The sequence below is a fragment of the Saimiri boliviensis genome, chromosome 14 (genome assembly GCF_048565385.1).
Source record: "Saimiri boliviensis isolate mSaiBol1 chromosome 14, mSaiBol1.pri, whole genome shotgun sequence".
NCBI classification, from domain to species: Eukaryota; Metazoa; Chordata; class Mammalia; order Primates; family Cebidae; genus Saimiri; species Saimiri boliviensis.
This window is the reverse complement of record NC_133462.1, coordinates 91,713,155-91,735,462: the sequence shown is the minus strand read 5'-3', so window position 1 is coordinate 91,735,462 and position 22,308 is coordinate 91,713,155. Positions and strand designations below refer to the sequence as shown.

The 22,308-nt window shown below is 42.0% G+C and overlaps 1 protein-coding gene across 2 annotated transcripts; it reads left to right on the top strand.

Moving 5' to 3' along the window:
- The first annotated feature begins 2,048 nt into the window (after positions 1 to 2,048).
- HNRNPU (heterogeneous nuclear ribonucleoprotein U) lies at positions 2,049 to 14,074 on the top strand. 2 transcript variants are annotated; one of them, XM_039464288.2, is made up of 14 exons: positions 2,049 to 2,932; positions 3,872 to 3,983; positions 4,071 to 4,144; positions 6,115 to 6,254; positions 7,571 to 7,670; positions 8,097 to 8,209; positions 9,560 to 9,823; positions 10,110 to 10,229; positions 10,885 to 11,013; positions 11,127 to 11,295; positions 11,579 to 11,833; positions 12,135 to 12,319; positions 12,692 to 12,763; positions 13,229 to 14,074. In XM_039464288.2, the coding sequence occupies exons 1-14, from the start codon at positions 2,299 to 2,301 to the stop codon at positions 13,280 to 13,282; spliced, it is 2,421 nt and encodes an 806-aa protein (XP_039320222.1). In that variant the 5' UTR covers positions 2,049 to 2,298; the 3' UTR covers positions 13,283 to 14,074. The 2 variants fall into 2 exon arrangements, with proteins under 2 accessions (XP_039320222.1, XP_039320221.1); XM_039464287.2 differs by having other exon boundaries at positions 2,049 to 2,989.
- The last annotated feature ends 8,234 nt before the right edge of the window (positions 14,075 to 22,308 follow it).

Here is a 22,308-nt window from a genome sequence, read left to right as displayed (position 1 = left end):
TCAGTAAGATGTCACCATTTGTACTTTGAAGTGGTAACACAGAACATGGAATGGCATATTCCGGGTATTTCTGAAAAGGACAGATAAATGATGGTTCTTTGAGCAGAAACTGTTTTTCTTTCAAATGTTGCCTGATGGAAAGCCCATTGGGGTGGGAGTGAGGGTCCCGACTTCCTGAGCTGTAAAATGAATAGGCCTGAAGATGATCTCCAGGCCCCATCCAGCTCTAAAACTGCAAAACTTTTACAGCTAAAGCCACGTAAGTTTCCCGTGTGCATCAAAAGTTGTATTTCCTATTTATTTTTGCAACTGATTTAATGTTCGAAGAGTGACTGTTAGAGATCTACTATATGTATGTAGATATACAAACTTTGTTTTCATAGTTTAGTGTTTTTCAGTAAATGAAAATGGTTTTCGTATCATTAATACTGTGTAAACAGCATCCAGGACACATACATGTAAAGAACCATCGTAATTGTATTTAACACTGATTAAGGGATGAATTATCTAGTTTGGGAACATGTAAGTCCCCCGTAGCTCTCTTCCCATTTTTGAACAAAGAACGTTCAAATTCCAGTTTGTGGCTTATTTATAACCTTCAAAGACATTATAACCAAAGGCTAAAATGAGCTTCTGGCACTGTTTGGAAGTTTCTATTTTGGGGGCTCTCCTCACCATTTAATTTGAACTGGGGATTATCAGTAGTACTGTACATAGTCCACTAACTGCATTTCACAAATTTCAACCATTTCACCAGTTAATATTTCACATATACATGACTGCAAAGTATGATACAATGCTTCACAAAAGCTATTTGAAAAGATAATTCAGAAATAAAATGTATTAATCAGTTAAACCATATTAGCCTATGGGAGAAATTTCAATGTCTATCCTTCGAAATTTCAAATAAATATTGGGACAATATTATTGTGCCACCTAGAGCACCAGACCGTGGGTATAAACCACCTCCGTCGTTGAGACGGAGCACTGGCGGGACACCGCGGATTATCTGGGGCTTCAGACGTTAACCTCTATCACAAACCCAAAGTCTGACTTCCCTGTGTACAACTTGGAGAACATCACATCTTTAATGAGAAAACGTACACTTTTAACGAACCACGACACATCAGGTTTAGGTTCAGGAGCGATGGTCCATTTTTCTTTTGACAAAATCACAGCCCTTGATTTCTATGACCTTTCCGTTTCAGGATGATTTGGTCAAGGGCGTTGCCGCAGGAACGGCGGGGGAACGGCGGTGCACGGCCCCGCCGGCTCCCACCCGCTCTGCTCGGTACCGGGACCTCGCGGCCGCACGAGCAGGTCCGAGGGCGGACGGAGCGAGGGGGTCCGTCTCGGCGGGAGGCACAGAGAACCTGAAGCGCACTCGGAGGCCTCTTCAGGGTTGTCAGGAGTTCGAGACCCGCTGCCCGAGAGGGCCGGTCAGTGCGGACTCGCACGCGGAGCCGCAGGAAGCCGCGGCCTCGGGGCCCGGCACCCGGCGCGCCGCAGACAAAGGAGCAGCTCCGCCCCTGCCTTTCCCGGCCCCGCGCTGCAGTCCGCGAGGCCGGCCTCGCACACAGGAAACCCCGTGGCGGGACGGTGCGGAAGGGCCCCCTGCGCCCGACGGCCGCCGGCGCGTGCTGGGCCGCTCACAACGGAAACGCGATTTTAGGGCGTTTCAGACGAACGGCTGGAGGCCCCTCCAAGATGGGAGGAAAGGCGGACTCGGGTTGAGGACCCGAGAACGCGTTCGGCCAAGGCGGCCTCCAGGCCGGGAAGTCGCAAGGCCACACGAGGCGGGCCGCCAGGCCGGGCAGCGGGGCGGCCGACCCGGGAGGCGGCTTCCCGGGCCTCCGGCCGCCCGGCCCCCTGCGGCGGCAGCGCACTGCGCGGCCCGCGCTCTCGGGCGGGGCGGGGCGGGGCGGGGCGCGGCGCGGGGGCGGGGCCCGGGCCGGCGGGGGCGGGGCCGGGCGCGGGCGCGCTCCGGCGTTCCCCCGGCGCGGCGCTCCCGTCACGCAGGGCGCGGGGCGGCTATATTACGTGCGCGGCGCCGCCCCTGCGAGAGGACGTTGCGTGCTCGCTCGCGCCAGGCGAGTCTCCGCGTCTCCCTCGCGAACTCGGTGAAAGGAATTGGCGCCGTTCGGCATCAGGCGGATCCGCTCTGCAGCACGACCCCGTCTCCAGCCGCAGCCGCAGCCGCCGCCCGGGCCGGGGAGCAGCCGCCGCCGCCGCCGCCAGTGGCCGAGTGAGCGGAGCCGAGTTCGAGGCAGCGCCCAGCGGAGCGTCGGGGCCCTCACCATGAGTTCGTCGCCTGTGAACGTGAAGAAGCTGAAGGTGTCGGAGCTGAAGGAGGAGCTCAAGAAGCGGCGCCTGTCCGACAAGGGCCTCAAGGCCGAGCTCATGGAGCGCCTGCAGGCCGCGCTGGACGACGAGGAGGCCGGGGGCCGCCCCGCCATGGAGCCCGGGAACGGCAGCCTCGACCTGGGCGGGGATTCCGCCGGGCGCTCGGGCGCGGGCCTGGAGCAGGAGGCCGCGGCCGGCGGCGACGACGACGACGACGACGAGGAGGAGGAGGAGGAGGGCATCTCCGCGCTGGACGGCGACCAGATGGAGCTGGGCGAGGAGAACGGGGCCGCGGGGGCGGCCGACGCGGGCCCGATGGAGGAGGAGGAGGCCGCCTCGGAGGACGAGAACGGCGACGATCAGGGCTTCCAGGAGGGCGAGGACGAGCTCGGGGACGACGAGGAGGGCGCGGGCGACGAGAACGGGCACGGGGAGCAGCAGCCCCAACCGCCGGCGGCGCAGCAGCAGCAGCCGCCCCAGCAGCGCGGGGCCGCCAAGGAGGCCGCGGGGAAGAGCAGCGGCCCCACCTCGCTGTTCGCGGTGACGGTGGCGCCGCCCGGGGCGAGGCAGGGCCAGCAGCAGGCGGGAGGTAAGAAGAAGGCGGAAGGCGGCGGAGGCGGCGGTCGCCCCGGGGCTCCGGCGGCGGGTGAGTGCTGCGTTGTACGTTGCGCGCGGCGGGAGGCCCGCGCGGGGTGGGGACCGTGCCCCGGGCCTGCCGGAGCCCCGCAGGGGGAGGGAGCCCCGGGCGGGCGGGGGCCGCGGCGCGGCGGGCGGGGGGAGGGGCGCGGGGAATCCCGGATTAGCCGAGCGGCCTCGGGGGAGGGGGAGGGGGCGCGGGTGACGGCGGTGGCGGCGCCTCCATTATGTGGCTCGAGAGCTGGGGGGAGCCGCAGCTGCCGCTGGAGGGGGAGGAGCCGCGGGCCGGCGGCGGGAGGGAGCCTGGCCGGCCCGCGGTGGCGCCGGCGCGCTGCGTGCGCGCGGTGCGGGCACATGTCTCGGGGGGAGGGGAGAGGCGGGAGAGGCCCGAGGGCCCGGGGCGGGCGCGCTTTGGCGGCTTCTCGCCACTGTATTGTGCAAGGAGCGCAGGGGCTCGGCGTGACGTCACTTCCGGCGGGAGGTGCCGGGCGGGGCGGCGGGCGGAAGATCAGTACAATGCGGCCGCGGGGAGCGCGGGCCCGCGGGGGAGGGGAGTGCCGACGCGCCGGGCTCGACGCCCCCCCCTCCCCTCCCCCCACCCCGGAGCGCCCTCTTCGGGATACACGTGGGCTCCGGGCTTGGGCCGTGCAGTTTCTCTTTGGCTTTCTCGAATCATCGAGGAGACGGGCAAAATTAGTAACGTCTTTAGACTGCGTCACTAGCGCCAGTCGAATTCCTAGCTGATTGTTCTTTGAAGGCACGTTTGAGTCCTCGGTTAAAGCCTCATTTAAAAAGCAGGGTAAATCGAGCTGCTTTGTGCCGCGGCCTCGGAAAAGGGTGATTTGGTGGTGGTTAGCGGCTTGACCTCTTACGGGGGTGTTGTGTGTTTTAGGGGATGGCAAAACAGAACAGAAAGGCGGAGATAAAAAGAGAGGTGTTAAAAGACCACGAGAAGATCATGGCCGTGGATATTTTGAGTACATTGAAGAGAACAAGTACAGCAGGTATAGGATGCTCACCTAGTTTTACTCGTCACCACTTACGTCTTTGTTGATCAGAAAGCTGTATCAGGAGACAATTCTGTCTTTCAGAGCCAAATCTCCTCAGCCACCTGTTGAAGAGGAAGATGAACACTTCGATGACACAGTGGTTTGTCTTGATACTTGTAAGTGAAGCTGTTTCTCCCCAATTATGAAATGCGGTGGTGGTTTTTCTGTTTTTGGTTCCAAAATGTTAGAAAACCTAATGCAGTCTACGTACGTTGAGCTTAAGTGCTGAAAACTTCGGTTAGTTTTTTAAAAGCCGGAAGATAATGGTTTATATTCAGAAGCACATAGTTTAATATTTAGCACAGCATCAGTTGTATTAAATGGAATATGTTACAGGCTCTAGCAGTTTCATATTTTTATGACTTAGGAAATGTAAAATTAATGCCAGTTTTTGACTAGCTGACGGAAACTTGTAAAACTACTTATAGTTCAGACTTACAGGCTCCTACAGTAAAGTAATTTTTTTGTGGAATTCTATTAAGTGAGCTATTTGGGCTAGTTATATGTTAACTAATGACTTTTCCCATTAGCACACAAATATATTCCCTATTCTAAAAGATTGTAATATTACTTTCAATAACTGCTCTTTGTTCTCAATTCCAGTTCAGTAGCTGCTGCTTTAAACATAAGTTGATTTCTTCCAAAGACCTGAGGCAGCAGCAGTGGGCTATCACTGGGCCACTAGCTTTCTTCAGCAGCGAAATGGTATCAATGACAGTGCAGCACTGTAAATACTGCTCCTTTACCCAGTTGGGTTGCAATTGAGTATGAGGAAGTATTGCAAACCTCTAAGTGGGCTTTGTTGTTGTTATAAAAACCGTATGAAGTTGGTTTAGTGATCAGAACGCACAACCCTGATAGGTAGACCAAAGGATAGAAGTAACTGAAAAGTATCAGTTATGGTGTCAGCCTGCTCTGTTAAATTTAAGGCATTGAAGCTTAGCGTCTCATGTTTTCTTGTACAAATTGGTTTTACTTAGATTTGTAAGAGTGTAAATGTAAAACTCTTTCTTACTGGAATATCCTTTATAGAGGGTTGAGATAGTCATCTGAGCTGTTTTAAAAGAAAAAACGACAGGTGAAAAAGAAGTTAGTTGATCTGAAAGTTTTATGTCAAATTCTCAGTAGCATAAATAGTTGCTAGGAATTGGCAAGGTAGTGAAGTGGTGACTCACAGGTAATGCCATTGTTAGATTTTTTTTTTTTTTTTTTTTTTTAGCGAATAGGCTCGGAGTGTATCAGTAAGTGCAATGTTGAATTCAAACATAATTTGTTGAATTAAATTGTTGACTGAGGCAATTCTAATTTAAGAAGAATGCCAAACTGTAGGTTTATTTTTCTCTCATCGGTAAAAAGAAAATCGAATTCCAGCTTGACTTTAGCTGTTCAAGTGAGAAGTCTGAGAAAGGTGCATGCTAATGAGCTAGTGACCCATAGGTAGCTAGATTAAAGACACTTTGGATTTGGATAATCTGGGAAGCAATTAATCCCTAATTGTTGGACAGGCAGCCCTGGGTAAAGAGGACCTAAAATGCTGTATTATTAGCAGCATTAGACGGCCAGGTTTGTACTTCATAGATTTAGGTTGTCTTTACAAGTTTTAGAAAAAGTATTTAGGAGCTAGAACCCTGGTGCAGGATCAGCAGCAGCTCATACTCCTATTTTAAAATAATTTGGTCGTGGCCTCCCTTCAGTTTTAATGTGGCACTGGTAAATCTACCTGGTTCTGGCATGCTTCACTTTGATTTCCTGCTGTCCTCTACTGCTTGCCTCTAAATCAAGGTAAAGAGCAGAGCAGGTATGTATGTATTGTCACATTGTCTTGAATATTTTAAATACTTAAAAAATAAACATGTTAAACCTTGGTATTAGTTTCTTAGGCGATACACTTTTCAGTACATAATTTAACAGGAGTGACTTGGTGGGAGTGGGGCTTTAAAGTGAAAATTGGAACAACAGCATGATGTGGAAAAAAATTGTGCAGCATTTAAGTAAATGGCAAAAATTAAATAACCAAGTTTTGTCTACATAGCAGATATATTTACATTGGATGTCAAAAGTAATACAGTATTTGATATAATTACAGATAATTGTGATCTACATTTTAAAATATCAAGAGATCGTCTCAGCGCCTCTTCCCTTACAATGGAGAGTTTTGCCTTTCTTTGGGCTGGAGGAAGAGCATCTTATGGTGTGTCAAAAGGCAAAGTGTGTTTTGAGATGAAGGTAAATGCAATTTTATGATTTGTTTAAGACAAAGTCTCACTCTGTCACCTAGGCTGGAGTGTTGTGGGGCGACCTCAGCTCACTGCAACCTCCACCTCCTGGGTTAAAGTGATTCTCCTTGCCTCAGCCTCCCAAGCAGCTGGGACCATAACAGGCATGCGCTACCACACCTGGCTAATTCTTGTATTTTTAGAGATGTGGTTTTACCTGTTGGCCAGGCTGGTCTTGAACTCCTGACCTTGGGTGATCCACCGGCCTCAGCTTCCCAAAGTGTTGGAATTATAGGCATGAGCCATAGCACCTGGACCTTTTTTTTTTTTTTTTTTTTTTTTTAAATAATGACAGGATCTTAACAATGTTGCCCAGGCTGGTCTTGAACTCCTAAGCTCAAGTGATCGCCACGCCTGAGCCACCCACAGAGTGCAGGAATTACAGGTGTGAGCCATGATGACAGGTGGCTAGTTTTGTGGTTTTTTGGTTTTTTTTTTTTCCTTTTGCTTCACACTGTTGAGTATCAAATTTACTTATTTTTTTTGAAGTGTGCTGTAATTTAAGAGGAGCTTGGAACCTTCATTTTGTGACGGTTGATCAAGTTTTTTTTTTTTTTTTTTTTTTTTTTTTTTTTTTTTTTGAGACGGAGTTTCGCTCTTGTTACCCAGGCTGGAGTGCAATGGCGCGATCTCGGCTCACCGCAACCTCCGCCTCCTGGGTTCAAGCAATTCTCCTGCCCCAGCCTCCTGAGTAGCTGGGATTACAGGCACGCACCACCATGCCCAGCTAATTTTTTGTATTTTTAGTAGAGACGGGGTTTCACCATGTTGACCAGGATGGTCTCGATCTCTCGACCTTGTGATCCACCCGCCTCGGCCTCCCAAAGTGCTGGGATTACAGGCTTGAGCCACCGCGCCCGGCCGATCAAGTTTGTTTTAATATCAGAACTTGTCATGTAGAGCCAGGCTATTTTTTATTTATGGTACTTCTTTTTATCAAGCATTTGAAAGGGCCACCAAAGAGTTTAAAATTTGGTTAGATTACTGGTTTTATAGGTAAGAAAAACATACTAAATGTATTCTTTAAGTGGCTTTAAGTTGAAAACTGACAACATGTACTTTTAAATGTGAGTCAAGTATTCAATTTCAAGTTACAAGCACATCGGTTTAAAATTCTTAAAAATATTGAGGGTGGACTAGAGTTGTGCCTTCTCTTTGTATTTATAGCTAGGGAAGGATTAGCCCCATGGCCCAACGAAGTAAGCCAGAATTAAGGGGTTATCTCCTTGGTTTATAGTTTTAATTATTTAATGATTTGACTTTCAGGTTACAGAGAAGATTCCAGTAAGGCATTTATATACAAAAGATATTGACATACATGAAGTTCGTATTGGCTGGTCACTAACTACAAGTGGAATGTTACTTGGTAAAGTTTCTTTTTGACTGCTGTGGGTTCATGAATGTTCAGAGCATCTGATTTCAGTATTTTTTAACTAAGAGTAGAGGGCATTCTAAGCCTTTTGTCTGTTTATCTATTCTGTTAATTCTCCAGACGAGTAATACTAGCATATACTAGGCACAGGCTAAATTTTAGTTTTTGTTCCTTTATTGGAAGTTACTGACCAGTGGTTGACATAGAATTTTACTCATGACATGCAAATTGTCAACTAATTTGGTTTCTGCATATATTTCCTAACTTTCATCAATTCTGGCACAGAGGTAGGAAAGTCATTGTCAGTGACAGATGATTAGGTTATACGCTCATTTCTCTTGCAGCTTATATCTTGAGTCAAATAGATGGTCTTTGGGCTATTTTAAAAATCTACTTCACGAAGGTTAATTGTTTTCTTAGGCGAAGAAGAATTTTCTTACGGATATTCTCTAAAAGGAATAAAAACATGCAACTGTGAGACTGAAGATTACGGAGAAAAGTTTGATGAAAATGATGTGATTACATGTTTTGCTGTAAGTTATAGTATAGCTAAATTTCTATGTATAAATGGCAAGTTAGCAGATATATCTAGGAACTTTTAAGAAGCTTTATTGAGGTCAGTCTTCAGTATGAGCAACATACATACATCAGTTCGGAGTTCATTTTAAAGACTTAGTTCAACAGTTGAATTGGGAAAATACAGGACATTTTTTGAGGAACTCACTAACTTATTCTGACTGAAAACAATAGACATGAAATTGACCTAGAAAATTTAGTCTAGTTTCTAGGTCAGCATTGTTTCTGATTCTGGAGACTTGATTGTTTATAAGCATCAGATTTTTTTTTTTTTCTTGAGATGGGGGTCTCACTCTGTCGCCCAGGCTTGAGTGCAGTAGGGTGATCTCAGCTCACTGGAACCTCCACCTCCTGAGTTCTAGTGATTGTCCTGCCTCAGCTTCCTGAGTAGCAGGCATGCGTCACCAGGCTCAGCTAATTTTTGTATTTTTAGTAGAGATAGGGATTTCACTGTGTTGGTCAGGCTGATCTCGAACTCTTGACTTAATGACTCACCTGCCTTGGCCTCCCAAAGTGCTGGGATTACAGGCGTGAGCCACCACACCCTGGTGAGATGGGGTTTCATCATGTTGGCTAGGCCTCCCCAAAGTGCTGGGATGAGCCACCACATCAAGCCTTAACTGTCAGATTTTTTTTTTCCCCTTTTTAATTATTTTTTTAAAGATGGGGTTTCACCATGTTGGGTCAGGCTGGTCTTGAACTCTTGACCTCAGGTGATCTGCCCGCCTTGGCCTCCAAAGTGTTTGAACTACAGGCGTGAGCCACCATGCCTGGCCAACTGTCAGATTACCTTTTTTTTTTTTTTTTTTTTTTTTTTTGGAGACGGAGTTTCGCTCTTGTTACCCAGGCTGGAGTGCAATGGTGCGATCTTGGCTCAGTGCAACCTCCGCCTCCTGGGTTCAGGCAATTCTCCTGCCTCAGCCTCCTGAGTAACTGGGATTATAGGCACGCGCCACCATGTCCAGCTAATTTTTTGTATTTTTAGTAGAGACGGGGTTTCACCATGTTGACCAGGTTGGTCTTGATCTCGACCTTGTGATCCACCCGCCTTGGCCTCCCAAAGTGCTGGGATTACAGGCTTGAGCCACCGCGCCCAGTCCAGATTTCTTAACTGTTAAGCCCTTCGAGGCCTCCTAATAGTTTTTTTTTTTTTTTTTCCTGTTTTTCTTCGCATGTCCTTGAATTCACTAACAGTTCTTTAACCTATAACTTCCACAGGATAAACTTTGCTCCTCATTTAATTCTTGAGTTTTTTGAACGTTTATAGGAAGCAGATTTTAGGTGTTGAATTTTTTTCTGTTTAACAGAACTTTGAAAGTGACGAAGTAGAACTCTCCTATGCTAAGAATGGACAGGATCTTGGCATTGCCTTCAAAATCAGTAAGGAAGTTCTTGCTGGACGGCCACTCTTTCCGCATGTTCTCTGCCACAACTGTGCAGTTGAATTTAATTTTGGTCAGAAGGAAAAGCCATATTTTCCAATACCTGAAGAGTATACTTTGATTCAGAATGTCCCCTTAGAGGATCGAGTTAGAGGACCAAAGGGGCCTGAAGAGAAGAAAGATTGTGAAGTAAGTGTTTTGTTTTTTAACTGTGGCATTTGAATATTGCTTGCTTGGCACAAATGACATTGAGAAGAACTAGATGATTTATTTGTTTTACTTTTTGCTATACATAATGCTTTCAATTGGATTTTTCTCTTAAGTAGCTGTTTCCCCTTTGTGTTAACTGTTTCCGTTATTATAAGGACCATGAAAACCTAGATACTTAAATTGGCTTTAAAAGACAGTATTTTAAAGATTATTAGGTAATGTCGAATGACTAGACAGTGAAATGGCATTTCTGTCTTCTCACTAGGTTGTGATGATGATTGGCTTGCCAGGAGCTGGAAAAACTACCTGGGTTACTAAGCATGCAGCAGAAAATCCAGGGAAATACAATATTCTTGGAACAAATACTATTATGGATAAAATGATGGTAAGTAAAATGTTTAGGGCTTGATCTCGGTGTTTGTTTATAAAATAGACCAGGAAAGGCTGGAGCGTGGGGGCTAAAAGACCTGTAATGCCAGCACTTGGGAGGCCAAGGTGGGTGGATGGATCACCTGAGGCCAAGAGTTCGAGACCCACCTGTCCAACATGGTGAAACCCCGTCTACTAGAAATACACAAATTACTGGGTGTAGTGTTGGGCACCTGTAATCCCAGCTGAGGGAGGCAGGGGCAGGGAGAATCACTTGAACCTGGGAGGTGGAGGTTGCAGTGAGGCGAGACCGCGTCTCAGGAAACAAACCAGGAGATATTCTAGGTAACCCTTTTGCCCTGTTGTCTATCCGTTTTGTTAATATTTTAAAGATGGGAGGTAAGGCAAAACTAAGTTGGTTCCTTGGCTAGGCTTGTCTTTTATTTTTTCCATAGTTTTTTTGAGCTCTTAACATCTAGCAGCTAAAAAGAATTGAGTGGGGTCTTGTTAACCTAGTTAAGTGACCCTGTTTTTGTAGCAATAATGGACAAAGGTATACTTAAAATTATAAAATGTTGCCTACTTTCCATATAGATATGTGTTGAATTTTAAAAACATGATTTTAAAATTGACAAGTTAAAGGGAAATTTTTAACTTTTGAATACATATAGGTGGCAGGTTTTAAGAAGCAAATGGCAGATACTGGAAAACTGAACACACTGTTGCAGAGAGCCCCACAGTGTCTTGGGAAATTTATTGAGATTGCTGCCCGTAAGAAACGAAATTTTATCCTGGATCAGGTACGGTGTAATTTGAAATGGAAAAATATTAACTGCTAACTGAGATAGATAGGTGTAGAATTAATAATGTTTATGGTTATAAACATAATTTCTTTTTTTTTTTTTTTTTAAAGACAAATGTGTCTGCTGCTGCCCAGAGGAGAAAAATGTGCCTGTTTGCAGGCTTCCAGCGAAAAGCTGTTGTAGTTTGCCCAAAAGATGAAGACTATAAACAAAGAACACAGAAGAAAGCAGAAGTAGAGGGGAAAGACCTACCAGAACATGCAGTCCTCAAAATGAAAGGCATGAAATTTAATTCTGTGACTTAAATCTTAAAAATTTTTTCCTCATACGTATTCTGCTTATGTAACTATGTTAAATCTGTATGGTTTACGTATCTGAAAAATTAGCATTTTTGCCAGCAATACTGTTTGAAGAGTTACAATTGCACTTGTTAAATATGCCTGTATGCTTGGTCTATTTCTGTTTAGGAAAGTAAGTTACTGAGCCTCAAGAATTGTTAGCTTTAGGGTTGTGTGGATTTGTGGTGGGTTTCTAAGTTCTATTATGACTTTGTTTACTGCAGGAAACTTTACCCTCCCAGAGGTAGCTGAATGCTTTGATGAAATAACCTATGTTGAACTTCAGAAAGAAGAAGCCCAAAAGCTTTTGGAGCAATACAAGGAAGAAAGCAAAAAGGCTCTTCCACCAGAGAAGAAACAGAACACTGGCTCAAAGAAGAGCAATAAAAATAAGAGTGGCAAGAACCAGTTTAACAGGGGTGGTGGCCATAGAGGACGTGGAGGATTCAATATGCGTGGGGGAAATTTCAGAGGAGGAGGCAAGTTAATTTTGAGTGTTCTGTATTCCATCCAGGATCGAAACAAGTGATAATTTTATAGTTTGGTTGATTTGAAGTAGCTTTGAAAGAAAAATTGAAGAAAAAAAAATTTCACATGTAGTCTGGACGTAGCTGTAGTTTTTTCCTCATTAATGCTTTGCTGTCACAGTAACTAGTTTAAAGTATTCATGTGATTTGATAATTATTTCTGGAGAAAAAGGAACAGTCGAGGAATCCTAAGTCTTTTGTATAAGTAGGTAGTGTGCAATGCAATTAAATCAAAACATCTCTCCTTTTTTAGCCCCTGGGAATCGTGGCGGATACAATAGGAGGGGCAACATGCCGCAGAGGGGTGGCGGTGGCGGTGGAAGTGGTGGAATCGGCTATCCATACCCTCGTGCTCCTGTTTTCCCTGGCCGTGGTAGTTACTCAAACAGAGGGAACTACAACAGAGGTGGAATGCCCAACAGAGGGAACTACAACCAGGTAATGCAGTGTCCCTGGAGGCGTGATACCTGTGTAGCTTAGCCTGGAAAGTCATGAGCTGGATGTTGGGGTATCTTAGTGATCCATAAGAAACATGATAGATATGCATTGACATAAGGAAAATTGAACTAGTAGTGGTGAAATGAGTCTACTTAATTTTGAGTGTTTTCAGGTGTACTGATAGTTAAATGCGTTTCTCATAATGAATAAAAAATTAAAACATTAAGAAACCAGTGGAGGGTATCCCAAATGTGTGTATTGCCCCCTGAGATTAGGGCCCAGCAATCGTATTTTTGCTCCTCTCCCACCCACACAGATCTATCTAACAAGCAGTTAGGCTCAGAGCTCTTAAAAAATATTTCCTTTTTGTAGAACTTCAGAGGACGAGGAAACAATCGTGGCTACAAAAATCAATCTCAGGGCTACAACCAGTGGCAGCAGGGTGTAAGTAATTTCTTATGTGCTTATGTACATTAATTGTATTTTGGGTTCCTAAGATGTGTCAGTCTTGAAAAAGATCTTGTCCAGGAATTGAAAAGTTTCTAAGTGTTAATAGGGTAAAGTGTGAATCATGTTGTGGAAAGTAGCCAAAATCTATCTTTTGAAGGCAAAATAGGTTGAAGATTGCTATGAGTTAAATTTTTTAATAAATTAATATTATTTAATATATATGGTTCTTTTTACTGTTAGCTTTAATTGTGTAAACAAAGTCATGTGTTTCCTTTTGTAATGTGTACTGATAATTACGGGATATTAAAACTAACTAAATCTGGTTTGGTAGAAATCAGGTATGACAGGTATAAATTTGTTTCCAGCAAATTACTCTGAATTAGATTCATTGTCATTTCCTAAAACAGTTTGAGTGGCTTATTGATGTTTTTTCTTTAAAAACAAAATTTTCTCTTACAGCAATTCTGGGGTCAGAAGCCATGGAGTCAGCATTATCACCAAGGATATTATTGAATACCCAAATAAAACGAACTGATACCTATTCCTCCAAAACCTTCACAAGAAGTCGACTGTTTTCTTTAGTAGGCTAACTTTTTAAACATTCCACAAGAGGAAGTGCCTGCGGGTTCCTTTTTTAGAAGCTTTGTGGGTTGATTTTTTTTCTTTTCTTTTTTGTACATTTTTAATTGCAGTTTAAAAGTGAATCGTAAGAGAACCTCAGCATTGTGCACGATAAGAGAATGTGTCAGTATTTCAGGGTTCTACATTTTATCTGTAAAATGTGACTTTTTTTTTTTTTTCTTAAATCACAACAGAAGTAAAATGTTGCTTTGTACCTGGTGTCTTTTATTAAGAATTTACTCCCCTCATTTCTCACAGAGAATAACAGTCGGGAGTCATTGTCACAATATAATAGAAATGTTAGCAACCAGATTCATGTAAGGACTAAGAAGTCCTCATGAATTGCATAAGACTCTGTACTGCTCATATTACACTCCATCCTCTCTGTAGTTTGCTGGGTAGTGGAGGGGGTAAGCGAAATAGTTTTTGACAATAACTGGGAAGACTTTTAAAAAATAACAATGGAATTGGTATAATTGGGATTGCAAATTAAAACTTGGAATTAAGAGAGAGAAGATGGAGTGTATGTAGAAGGGCTGTTAAAAATGTAAAACTCGGTTGCATTATTTGTGGAGGCTCAAACTTGTGAAGGTTAAATACCATAATTTTTCCATTTGTTCTGCATTTTGATTCTGAAAAGAAAGCTGGCTTTGCCCATTTCTTATTAAAAAAACTTGTTGTAAATCCAGTTGTCTAATGGGATCTATATGAAGTTAGCCATGTCTGTATGCCCTTCTCCCACAAAATACTGTATAACTAGTGTGCTTGTAGTAGTTAACTCCACCATCTTTGTAAGCTAATGAAATTGTGAGTCACCCATTTATATCTTAATTTTTAATCATGTCAGTTCTTGAATGGGTATCTCCTTAGCCTGCTGATTTCTTTTTCTTTCTAAAGAAAGTGGGTGGAGAAATTAATTTAGACGTTTGTTTGCAATAAAAAGAATTCATTTTACTCTTGTTTTGGGATTCTCGCCATCAAGGTTCAAAATCCCTTTATAAACTCCCAAGAGGAGAAATTTTAAGTGTGTGCTTTCTGGACAGCTTATTCTTTACTCTGCATAGAACATTTAGGTTTTAAAAACTTAAATGTATACTGACAATTGATAATTATGCAGTAAAGTTGAATTCTTCCCTTCCCCTCCCCCCCAGACAACTTTTAACATATTTAATGAGGGGAAAAGGTACTGGCTGGGAGAAGTTAACACTTGAGTTTATCGTCATTACAGAACGTTAATGCTGTCCTCAACTGATTATTTTATATACCTATATATGATACATGAAACGCTGGGAACAGATGCTTTTAGAAGCCATCATGCAAGCCAGTCATTGATGTCACTGCTACACAACACTGCTAACTTGATTGTAGCTATGTAATAACATTAGATCCCCTAATTGTAATTATATTGGGTTTGCACAGAACACTTTAATCTTCCCCTCACCAATGTGAAGTGAGGAATCAGGAGTCAAACTGTAGAACTAAAATTTGACTTCAGTCTAGTGTTTCCTTGGTGTTTTGAGGTTGCTTTTGGTAAGTTTAGGTTCGCTATGTTTCTGATTGGTTAGAATTTTGTTTTAGCCCTTTAAAATCAGATTTTTAATATGAATTCATACTCTAAGGAATTTTCTTGCTATAAGCTGGAGTTTTAGGTGATGGTAGAGGTTCAGTTGAGAAATTTTTGGGACAAAGGCTAATCCTTAAGTTAACATATTTAACTGTCGAAGGTAGTGTCATGGGTTTTTAGCTTTTTTAGCAAGTAATGCTAGGAACCACTGGCCCGAGCTACTCTTCATTATTAGGATTGTATAGGCTTACCTAGAGGAACAGTTTCAGGCTTTGAATGCCAGTCAATGTTCAGGTGTCCTAAAATTTTCATTTGTGCCTTTAAAAAGTCTTAGATGCTGGGTGCGGTGGCTCACGCCTGTAATCCTAGCACTTTGGGAGGCTGAGGTGGGTGGATCACCTGAGGTCAGGAGTTCAAGACCAGCCTGGCCATCATGGTGAAACCCCATCTTTAAAAGAGTCTTAGATACACCTTCTAGTTTAAAACTGCGTTTTAAGGAATTCATTTTCTAATTGCAGTGGGAAAGTAGTGGTCAAGTAACACTAGGTAGACTGTCTTGTCTGTGTAGCCCGAGAGAATAGATAAAAATGGTGCCTAGAAAAATGTTAGAACCTTAAGTAGTCTGTCAAGACTAGAATTAATAGAATTGTCTATACTTGTATGGGAAAAAGGTTACAAAGTGTTTAAGGAATTCAGAGAAGGGAATGTACCAAATAGCAAGCAACAGGGAGAAAATTAGGTAAGTTAAGAAATAAGAAATGAATGAGAACTTGATTTATTGCTCATCTTTCCCCCTGCCTCCCTAATGGCAAGCAAAAATCCGAACAACTGAAACACAACAGATGTAGTTCTGGCCAAATCCTGACTACCCAGAGGAACCTTAATTGTGAGGTTGCTGTTGATTTGAGGGGTGCTTTCACTGAGAGGTTATGTTTTCAAATAGAGTAACATGCTGAGTGAAAACTGGGTCTTGGATTGGTCAGCTACGGTAGTACAGAAACAGCATAGAATTTAAACAACTAACACTTTTAAGACTGCTATAGAAATGGTGTAAATAAAATTAGGTGGAAAGTTTTCCCTCAGAGCTTTTGAAGGGCTCTGGCTCTGACCAGCTTACGGCCTTGAGCAAGATGAAGTCATGAAATTGAGTCAAATCAATTTGACATTGAAATGGCAAAAGGAAACTATTAAATATATAAAAACAAACTCATTTGCCCAGGATAGCTCCTGTCTAAAAATAAAGGCTGAACCTAGATGTTCTTAGCACTAGCAACAAGGTCTTAAAGCTTAAAAGGAAGTTTCTTTATATTTTAGGAAACATGACTATAATCCGTATTTTAAGGGATTTTCACCTTGGGATTTTATATTCATCAGCAGAGTATATTCTGTGCTTAAAATTTGTCTCCTTTGTGGGAATTGAATGACATGTTTTTTGATAAACTTATTCATAATACAAATTAACTTTTTATTGTAGGACCATGTGAATAAAGGGTTCCATTGCACAAATAAAAATGATAATATTTTAATAGCTTCTTGGGTAGTCATGTAGACATCTTGGATAAAGATAATTGTAGATCTTGTATATTTGATTTAAAACTAGTATAAGCAGAGAGGGATAAACATCTCTTAGCCCAAGTGGTACTATCTAGCATTGGATACAATAAATGGATGTTTTACAAAGTGTTTCCATAATTCTCTTCCTATATGTAAATATAAAATGTCTTGTTTTCAAAAGTGGATGGAACTTGGCTGGGTGTGGTGGCTCACCCCTGTAATCCTAGCATTTTGGGAGGCCAAGGCAGAAGGATCACTTGAGCTCAGGAGTTTGAGACCATTTGGGCAACACCTTGTCTCTTAAAAAAAAAAAGTGGATGGAATTTGTAGCAGAGAATTATATACTTCTCAGTGTACTTCAGAATACTCCCTTGAGATTTTCCCCAGAAAGATGAATACTGCATCTGAAGCCATTTCTTCCCACCTAACATTCTTAAAGTGATAGGAGTCTAAACTTTGTCATTCATTTGTGATCCTAGAGCTCTGAGAGTGAAGTGTTCAGAGTTTGTGAATAATTGGGTTAAAGTTTTAACATTTTAGTGATAGTTAATAAAAGCAAACATATGTTGAGGCCTGACTGTGGGTTGCAATACCTATGCACTGGGACTCATTCCCAGCCTAAATGGTGAGGAACTGAACATGAGTGCTTTGAGCAAGGATTGGTTAACTACCTGAGATCTCTGAAACTGTAATTTGAATTACTAATTATGTAAATCACAAGGCTCTTCGAAATTGTTAACTGCCTAAATTTGCCCTGAAATAATTTAGTTAATGCTGCAGTGCCTTTACTACTTACAGCTTTTTTTTTTTTTTTTTTTTTTTTTGGGGCCACAGCTACTCAAAATTTCAAAGCATGAAGGTGATAGATCCAGCTAGTATTAGTGCTTGAGTTGGCAGTTACATAGGCTGCTCTTGAATCTTCTTGTTTTCTTTGCCGTTACCTAGTCACTAGTACTACAGGTACATATTTGTAAAACAAGCATCAAAAGTATTTTGTCCAGGTAACTCATGTTAGAGTGACCTTTGTTACTAAACTTGTTAATTAGAATAAGCCCTTGAGAATTTGGAAGTGAGCTATATACTACTGATGTAGTATATATCCCTTGAGTGTGTTGGAGTAGATTAAAAACCCAGGGGTCCCTGAGAGTCTCAGTTACGTTTTTGAAATTGAACAACAGAAACAATTTATCTTAATACTCTGTTTTCATTATGTTTCGCATAATATGTTTGCTGGTTTATTTGGCATCACACTTATGTCAATCTCAAGTCATGTAGAAATAGCCTCAGAGAAGAGGTGAGGTGGGAAATGATGTATTTACGTTATTGAGTAGGACTGTACTTTCACATCCTAAATCATTGACTAAAAATGTAAATGATGGAAATAATTTCTGTTAGTTACCCCAGGTATCTAAAGCCTGTATGGTAGAATCAGGTGTTGATTGTAAGTCTAGTGTTGGTAGGGAAACATGTTGAAGATGGGCCAGGACGTCGGTAATCACTACTAGGTTAGGCAAGTTATTAAGACAGGCAACATAACCATGTTGTCAATTTATAGTTATATAATTGTTGATTAGGAATACTTTCTTTTTCATGCCAGGATTCAGCATATACTTGGGTCTTGACAAGAGCAGGGGTTTTGCTTTTAAAGCTGAATTCTGGGCATAAGAAGCTATATACTGTAGTTGAAAGTGTGAAAAAGAAAAGGCAGTGTAGGCTAGTCTCCAGAGAAATGTCTTCTATAAAGATTCAGGGTCTCTGCATCATTATGGTCGCCATCCTGTGCCAATGACAGTCTACGTTATTGAAAGATAAAGCAGAGATTGTAGGGTGGAGAGTTCACATCTGACAGAAGTGCTGCACTATTGTGGCATGTTCTTGATTATAACAGTTCCATTTTGAAACTTAGAGGAAGTAATTGAATTTTGTCTTAAATATATGTTGCAAACACTTAAAAACATTTCCACAAATTGGTGTCAGCCAATAATTTTTTTTTAACACCAAGAATAGACATGGCTCGCATAGATGCCAGTTTATAAGTGTGACATTAATGCTATAAAAGTTAAAGCACAGAGAAGATAAAATTATATCTGAAGAGTTATTGGGGCTTATTTAAATGGGAACGAACAAATCTTTTGAGGCAGCTTGTATCCTGTATCTCAGTTGTTCGTAAGGAAGATTGAGAGAGTCATGGTCAAATAAAAGAATAAAATATTCCAATATAACTTTTTTTTTTTTTCTTCTTGAAAAGTAAAGCAAACAAATGTGCTGATTTACATTTCATCTCCTTTTCCTTAGTCTGTCCATGTGAATGTGCTGTGTGGAAGAGTTAAAGGGCCCAACTAAATGTTCCAGTCATTCCAATAGGTATTCCAAATTAATTGCTGCTTGTACATTTAATAGTTACGTTAGGCTTCCAGAATCACTTTAAATAGGACCCTATTTTTTAAGATGGGGGAAAAGTAATTGGTAACCAGATAGGCAGAATAAAACACCCTTTTTTCTGTTATACTCTATCTTAGGTAAAGTGTGCATTTTGTGTGTTCTTAGCAATTGGCAGTCTGCTTGATCAGGTGTATACAGGTGTACATGCAAATAGAACTGAGTCCTATCAAAGTTAGATTATTTTTCTGATTTTATCTGTTTAACTTTTGGCAATACATTTATTTTGATACCCACCCTACTTGGAAGAGTGTAAGTACTTCCTTACAACGTTCTGTAAAATGGTGCCTAGGAGACCTTTCTGTCCTTGGTTGCACAAAGCCCTTTTCATTTCTACTAAGTTCACAAATACTAGAAATGGTTTACTAGCTTATGAAAATTTGGAAAATAGATTGACATCTTTTTCGAGAATGAAGTGATAAGTTCGTATATTGAAGTATATAAAATCAACTAGGAAGTAAATTCAAGACCGAAGTAATGTGAGGGTTTCTGTGAGCTTTGGTTGTGTCAGTCCAGAACATGTAATTTTCCATTTCCCTGAAAAAGACTTCAGAGGACATTTTATTTTCCCCACTACGCACTCCAGGATGTCTTTAGGTGAAATGAGAGGGCTTGGACTGATTCCGAATGTAGCTGTCAGAGCTTGCTTAATGAAATACGGATCTACTCACAAATAAAAATCAATTTATTCGTTTCTGAACAGTAGGCAACTTGTGGTTTCATAACCATTTCTGTTCATTTGAGAAAAATTGTAAATCTACAGAAGAGGAAGTATTCATTTCAAAAATAAGCTTTCAATTTAGTTGGTAAGGCATATATGTTTTATTTTACATGACTTCATGGTATCAGTGAAGAAACATTTCTATGAAAACTTACTGTTTAAGAAGCCAATGTATGCAGTGATTGATGACTTTGATATCGTCTGAGGGTGTGCCATATAATAAATAGGTGGTTGACAACATACAGGACTTAATTCCTAGAAGAATTAAGAACAGATAACCACCCATTACGTTGACCTTTTTTTTAAAGTGAAAAATAGAAACCTCTCAGAATTAGTATTTGCCTATTAATCAGTGTAGCCTTCGCAACATAAAAGTACTTAACTGTCCTTATTCTAGAAAATGGAAGCGTAGGACAAATGCAATGGTTGAAAGCACTGAAAAAACTTGTAAAACATCTGTGGTGCTCACATAAACTTTAATACTTTGAAAACTAGCTTCATGATTTTTTTGTTCTAATGGCTTCCTTTTTAAGAAAACATTTTAAAAATGTTTAAAAATGGAACAATGTGTAAAATAAGTTGTGTAAAATGCCAGTATTTGCGTGGTAAGAGGATATTGGTATACTATATTGGCCTGGCTTGATGACTACTGGACTGTTTTAAGATACCTACTTCCAAAACTTACTTTATTCTAGAGGACCACTAAAAACCAGAATTACAGCAATCATTTTAATTTTCTACTTTCCTTGTTAAGGTCTTCTGCTTACCCAAAGAATAGTGTATTATCTTTACATGACTTTTAAAGGGGTGTCTTCATCCCCATCACAGATTTTTATCTAGGAATAGAAGGATTCAAACCCTATTTGATCCCTAGCTCTTTGCTGAAAAGTGCATAAACAGGAATCCTGAATTTATTATATAGACCTCCTCGCATTATGTAATCGAAGCAAAGGGAAACCAGCGATGGAGTAGAGGTACGTAGACTAAACAGATGCCTGCAAATCAAATGATGCTACGTAGGGATCGTCACATTTTCACGTTGCAAGTCCAGAGAAGAGCTAGTTAATTTTAAATTTCCCGAGGTCGTTTTACTGAGATGGAAAAGCACAAGTAGTCAAGGAAAACCAGAGAGGGAGGGCGAGGGAAGGGGGAGTACATGAAGCACTCGTTTGTAAAAGTAGGTATGATAGATAAGCCACAAGAAGTTTTTAAGACTACTAATAACCATAATTCTATTTTAATCAGCTATTTAGCTGGTACCTACTGCTATATCACCTAGTGTGACATTTTGGAATTAATGGAACAATGAAGGAAGCTGTACGCTGAAGGTTCCAAGAGGTCATGGAAGGTAGGTGACTCAGTTTGAAATTGGAAGGTGTGAAAGTATGGATGAGAAGGGAAGGGGAACCTGGACTGTCTTTTAGTGGACATTTGGTAATTTGGTCTTGCATTTATTGACTATTTTGTGCCAGCTACTTGGGTGAGAATGTAAAGATAAAAATGGCCAAGGTTTTTGCCAACGAGACAGTTAGGCTGTATGTGATTGTACCAGACACTGGTGACCGAGAAGTGCCAAATACTGTAACAGGTGACAGAAAATACTGAGAACTTAAAAGGTGATTGTAATTCTCAGAGGCTAGTGAGCAAAAGAATGGAAAGTTACAGAGAGGAGGTACAAAGGCATTCCAAGTGAAATGAAGAGTTTGAGTGTTGGCATGGATATGGTATATAGAGGTCACAGTGCATTGAAGGTTTGGCAAAGAAACTAAATACAGTTGGGATGTAAAGTTGGATAGTAAGGTAGAAATTTATTGGAGAGACTGGAACTGTCTTGAGTCTCATTGAGGGTGGGTGTTACAGACTTTAGTAAATTTATTAATACACTTTGTAAAACCTTAATAGCACAAGAATGAAAATTATTAGTGATCATGTAAATACCTGAAACATTTATAATCCAACCAAATATGTTACAACTTTGTTTTTATCCAGGTTTCCAGTTTATGCAAACTTCTGTGAAAATGAGCTAACCTTGTTATTGGTGAAGGCATTGGAAATTTTGCCAGCCAAGAGAGCTGCTCTCTTATTCAGGGTAAGACGCCATTGCAGTGTGCTAGCATTGGAAGGGACCTGTTGTACACGTTACGTATGTTATACATCAGCCCTCCATGTCTTCTGGTTCCGCATCCTTGGATTCAACCAACTGGGGGTTGAAAATACTGGAAACACTAACAGAAGTTTAAGAACACAAGGTGGGAGGCCGAGGCGGGTGGATCATGAGGTCAAGAGATCGAGACCATCCTGGTCAACATGGTGAAACCCTGTCTCTACTAAAAATACAAAAATTAGCTGGGCATGGTGGCGCGTGCCTGTAATCCCAGCTACTCGGGAGGCTGAGGCAGGAGAATTGCCTGAACCCAGGAGGCGGAGGTTGCGGTGAGCCGAGATCGTGCCATTGCACTCCAGCCTGGGTAACAAGAGCGAAACTCCGTCTCAAAAAAAAACAAACAAACAAAAAAAAAAAACAAAAAAAAACAGAACACAGAACACATGGTATAGTAACTATTTACATAGCATTTATTTTGTAGTAGGCATTGTAAGCAAGCTAGAGGTGATTTAAAGTATATGGGAGAATGTATATAG

Bases quoted from the DNA above. Each gene is read 5' to 3' on its own strand.
- HNRNPU (XM_039464287.2), top strand. From the start codon at position 2,299: ATGAGTTCGTCGCCTGTGAACGTGAAGAAGCTGAAGGTGTCGGAGCTG. The intron at 4,145-6,114 runs GTAAGTGAAGCT...ATATAATTACAG, and splicing joins AGTGGTTTGTCTTGATACTT to ATAATTGTGATCTACATTTT. The intron at 11,296-11,578 runs GCATGAAATTTA...TGTTTACTGCAG, and splicing joins TGCAGTCCTCAAAATGAAAG to GAAACTTTACCCTCCCAGAG.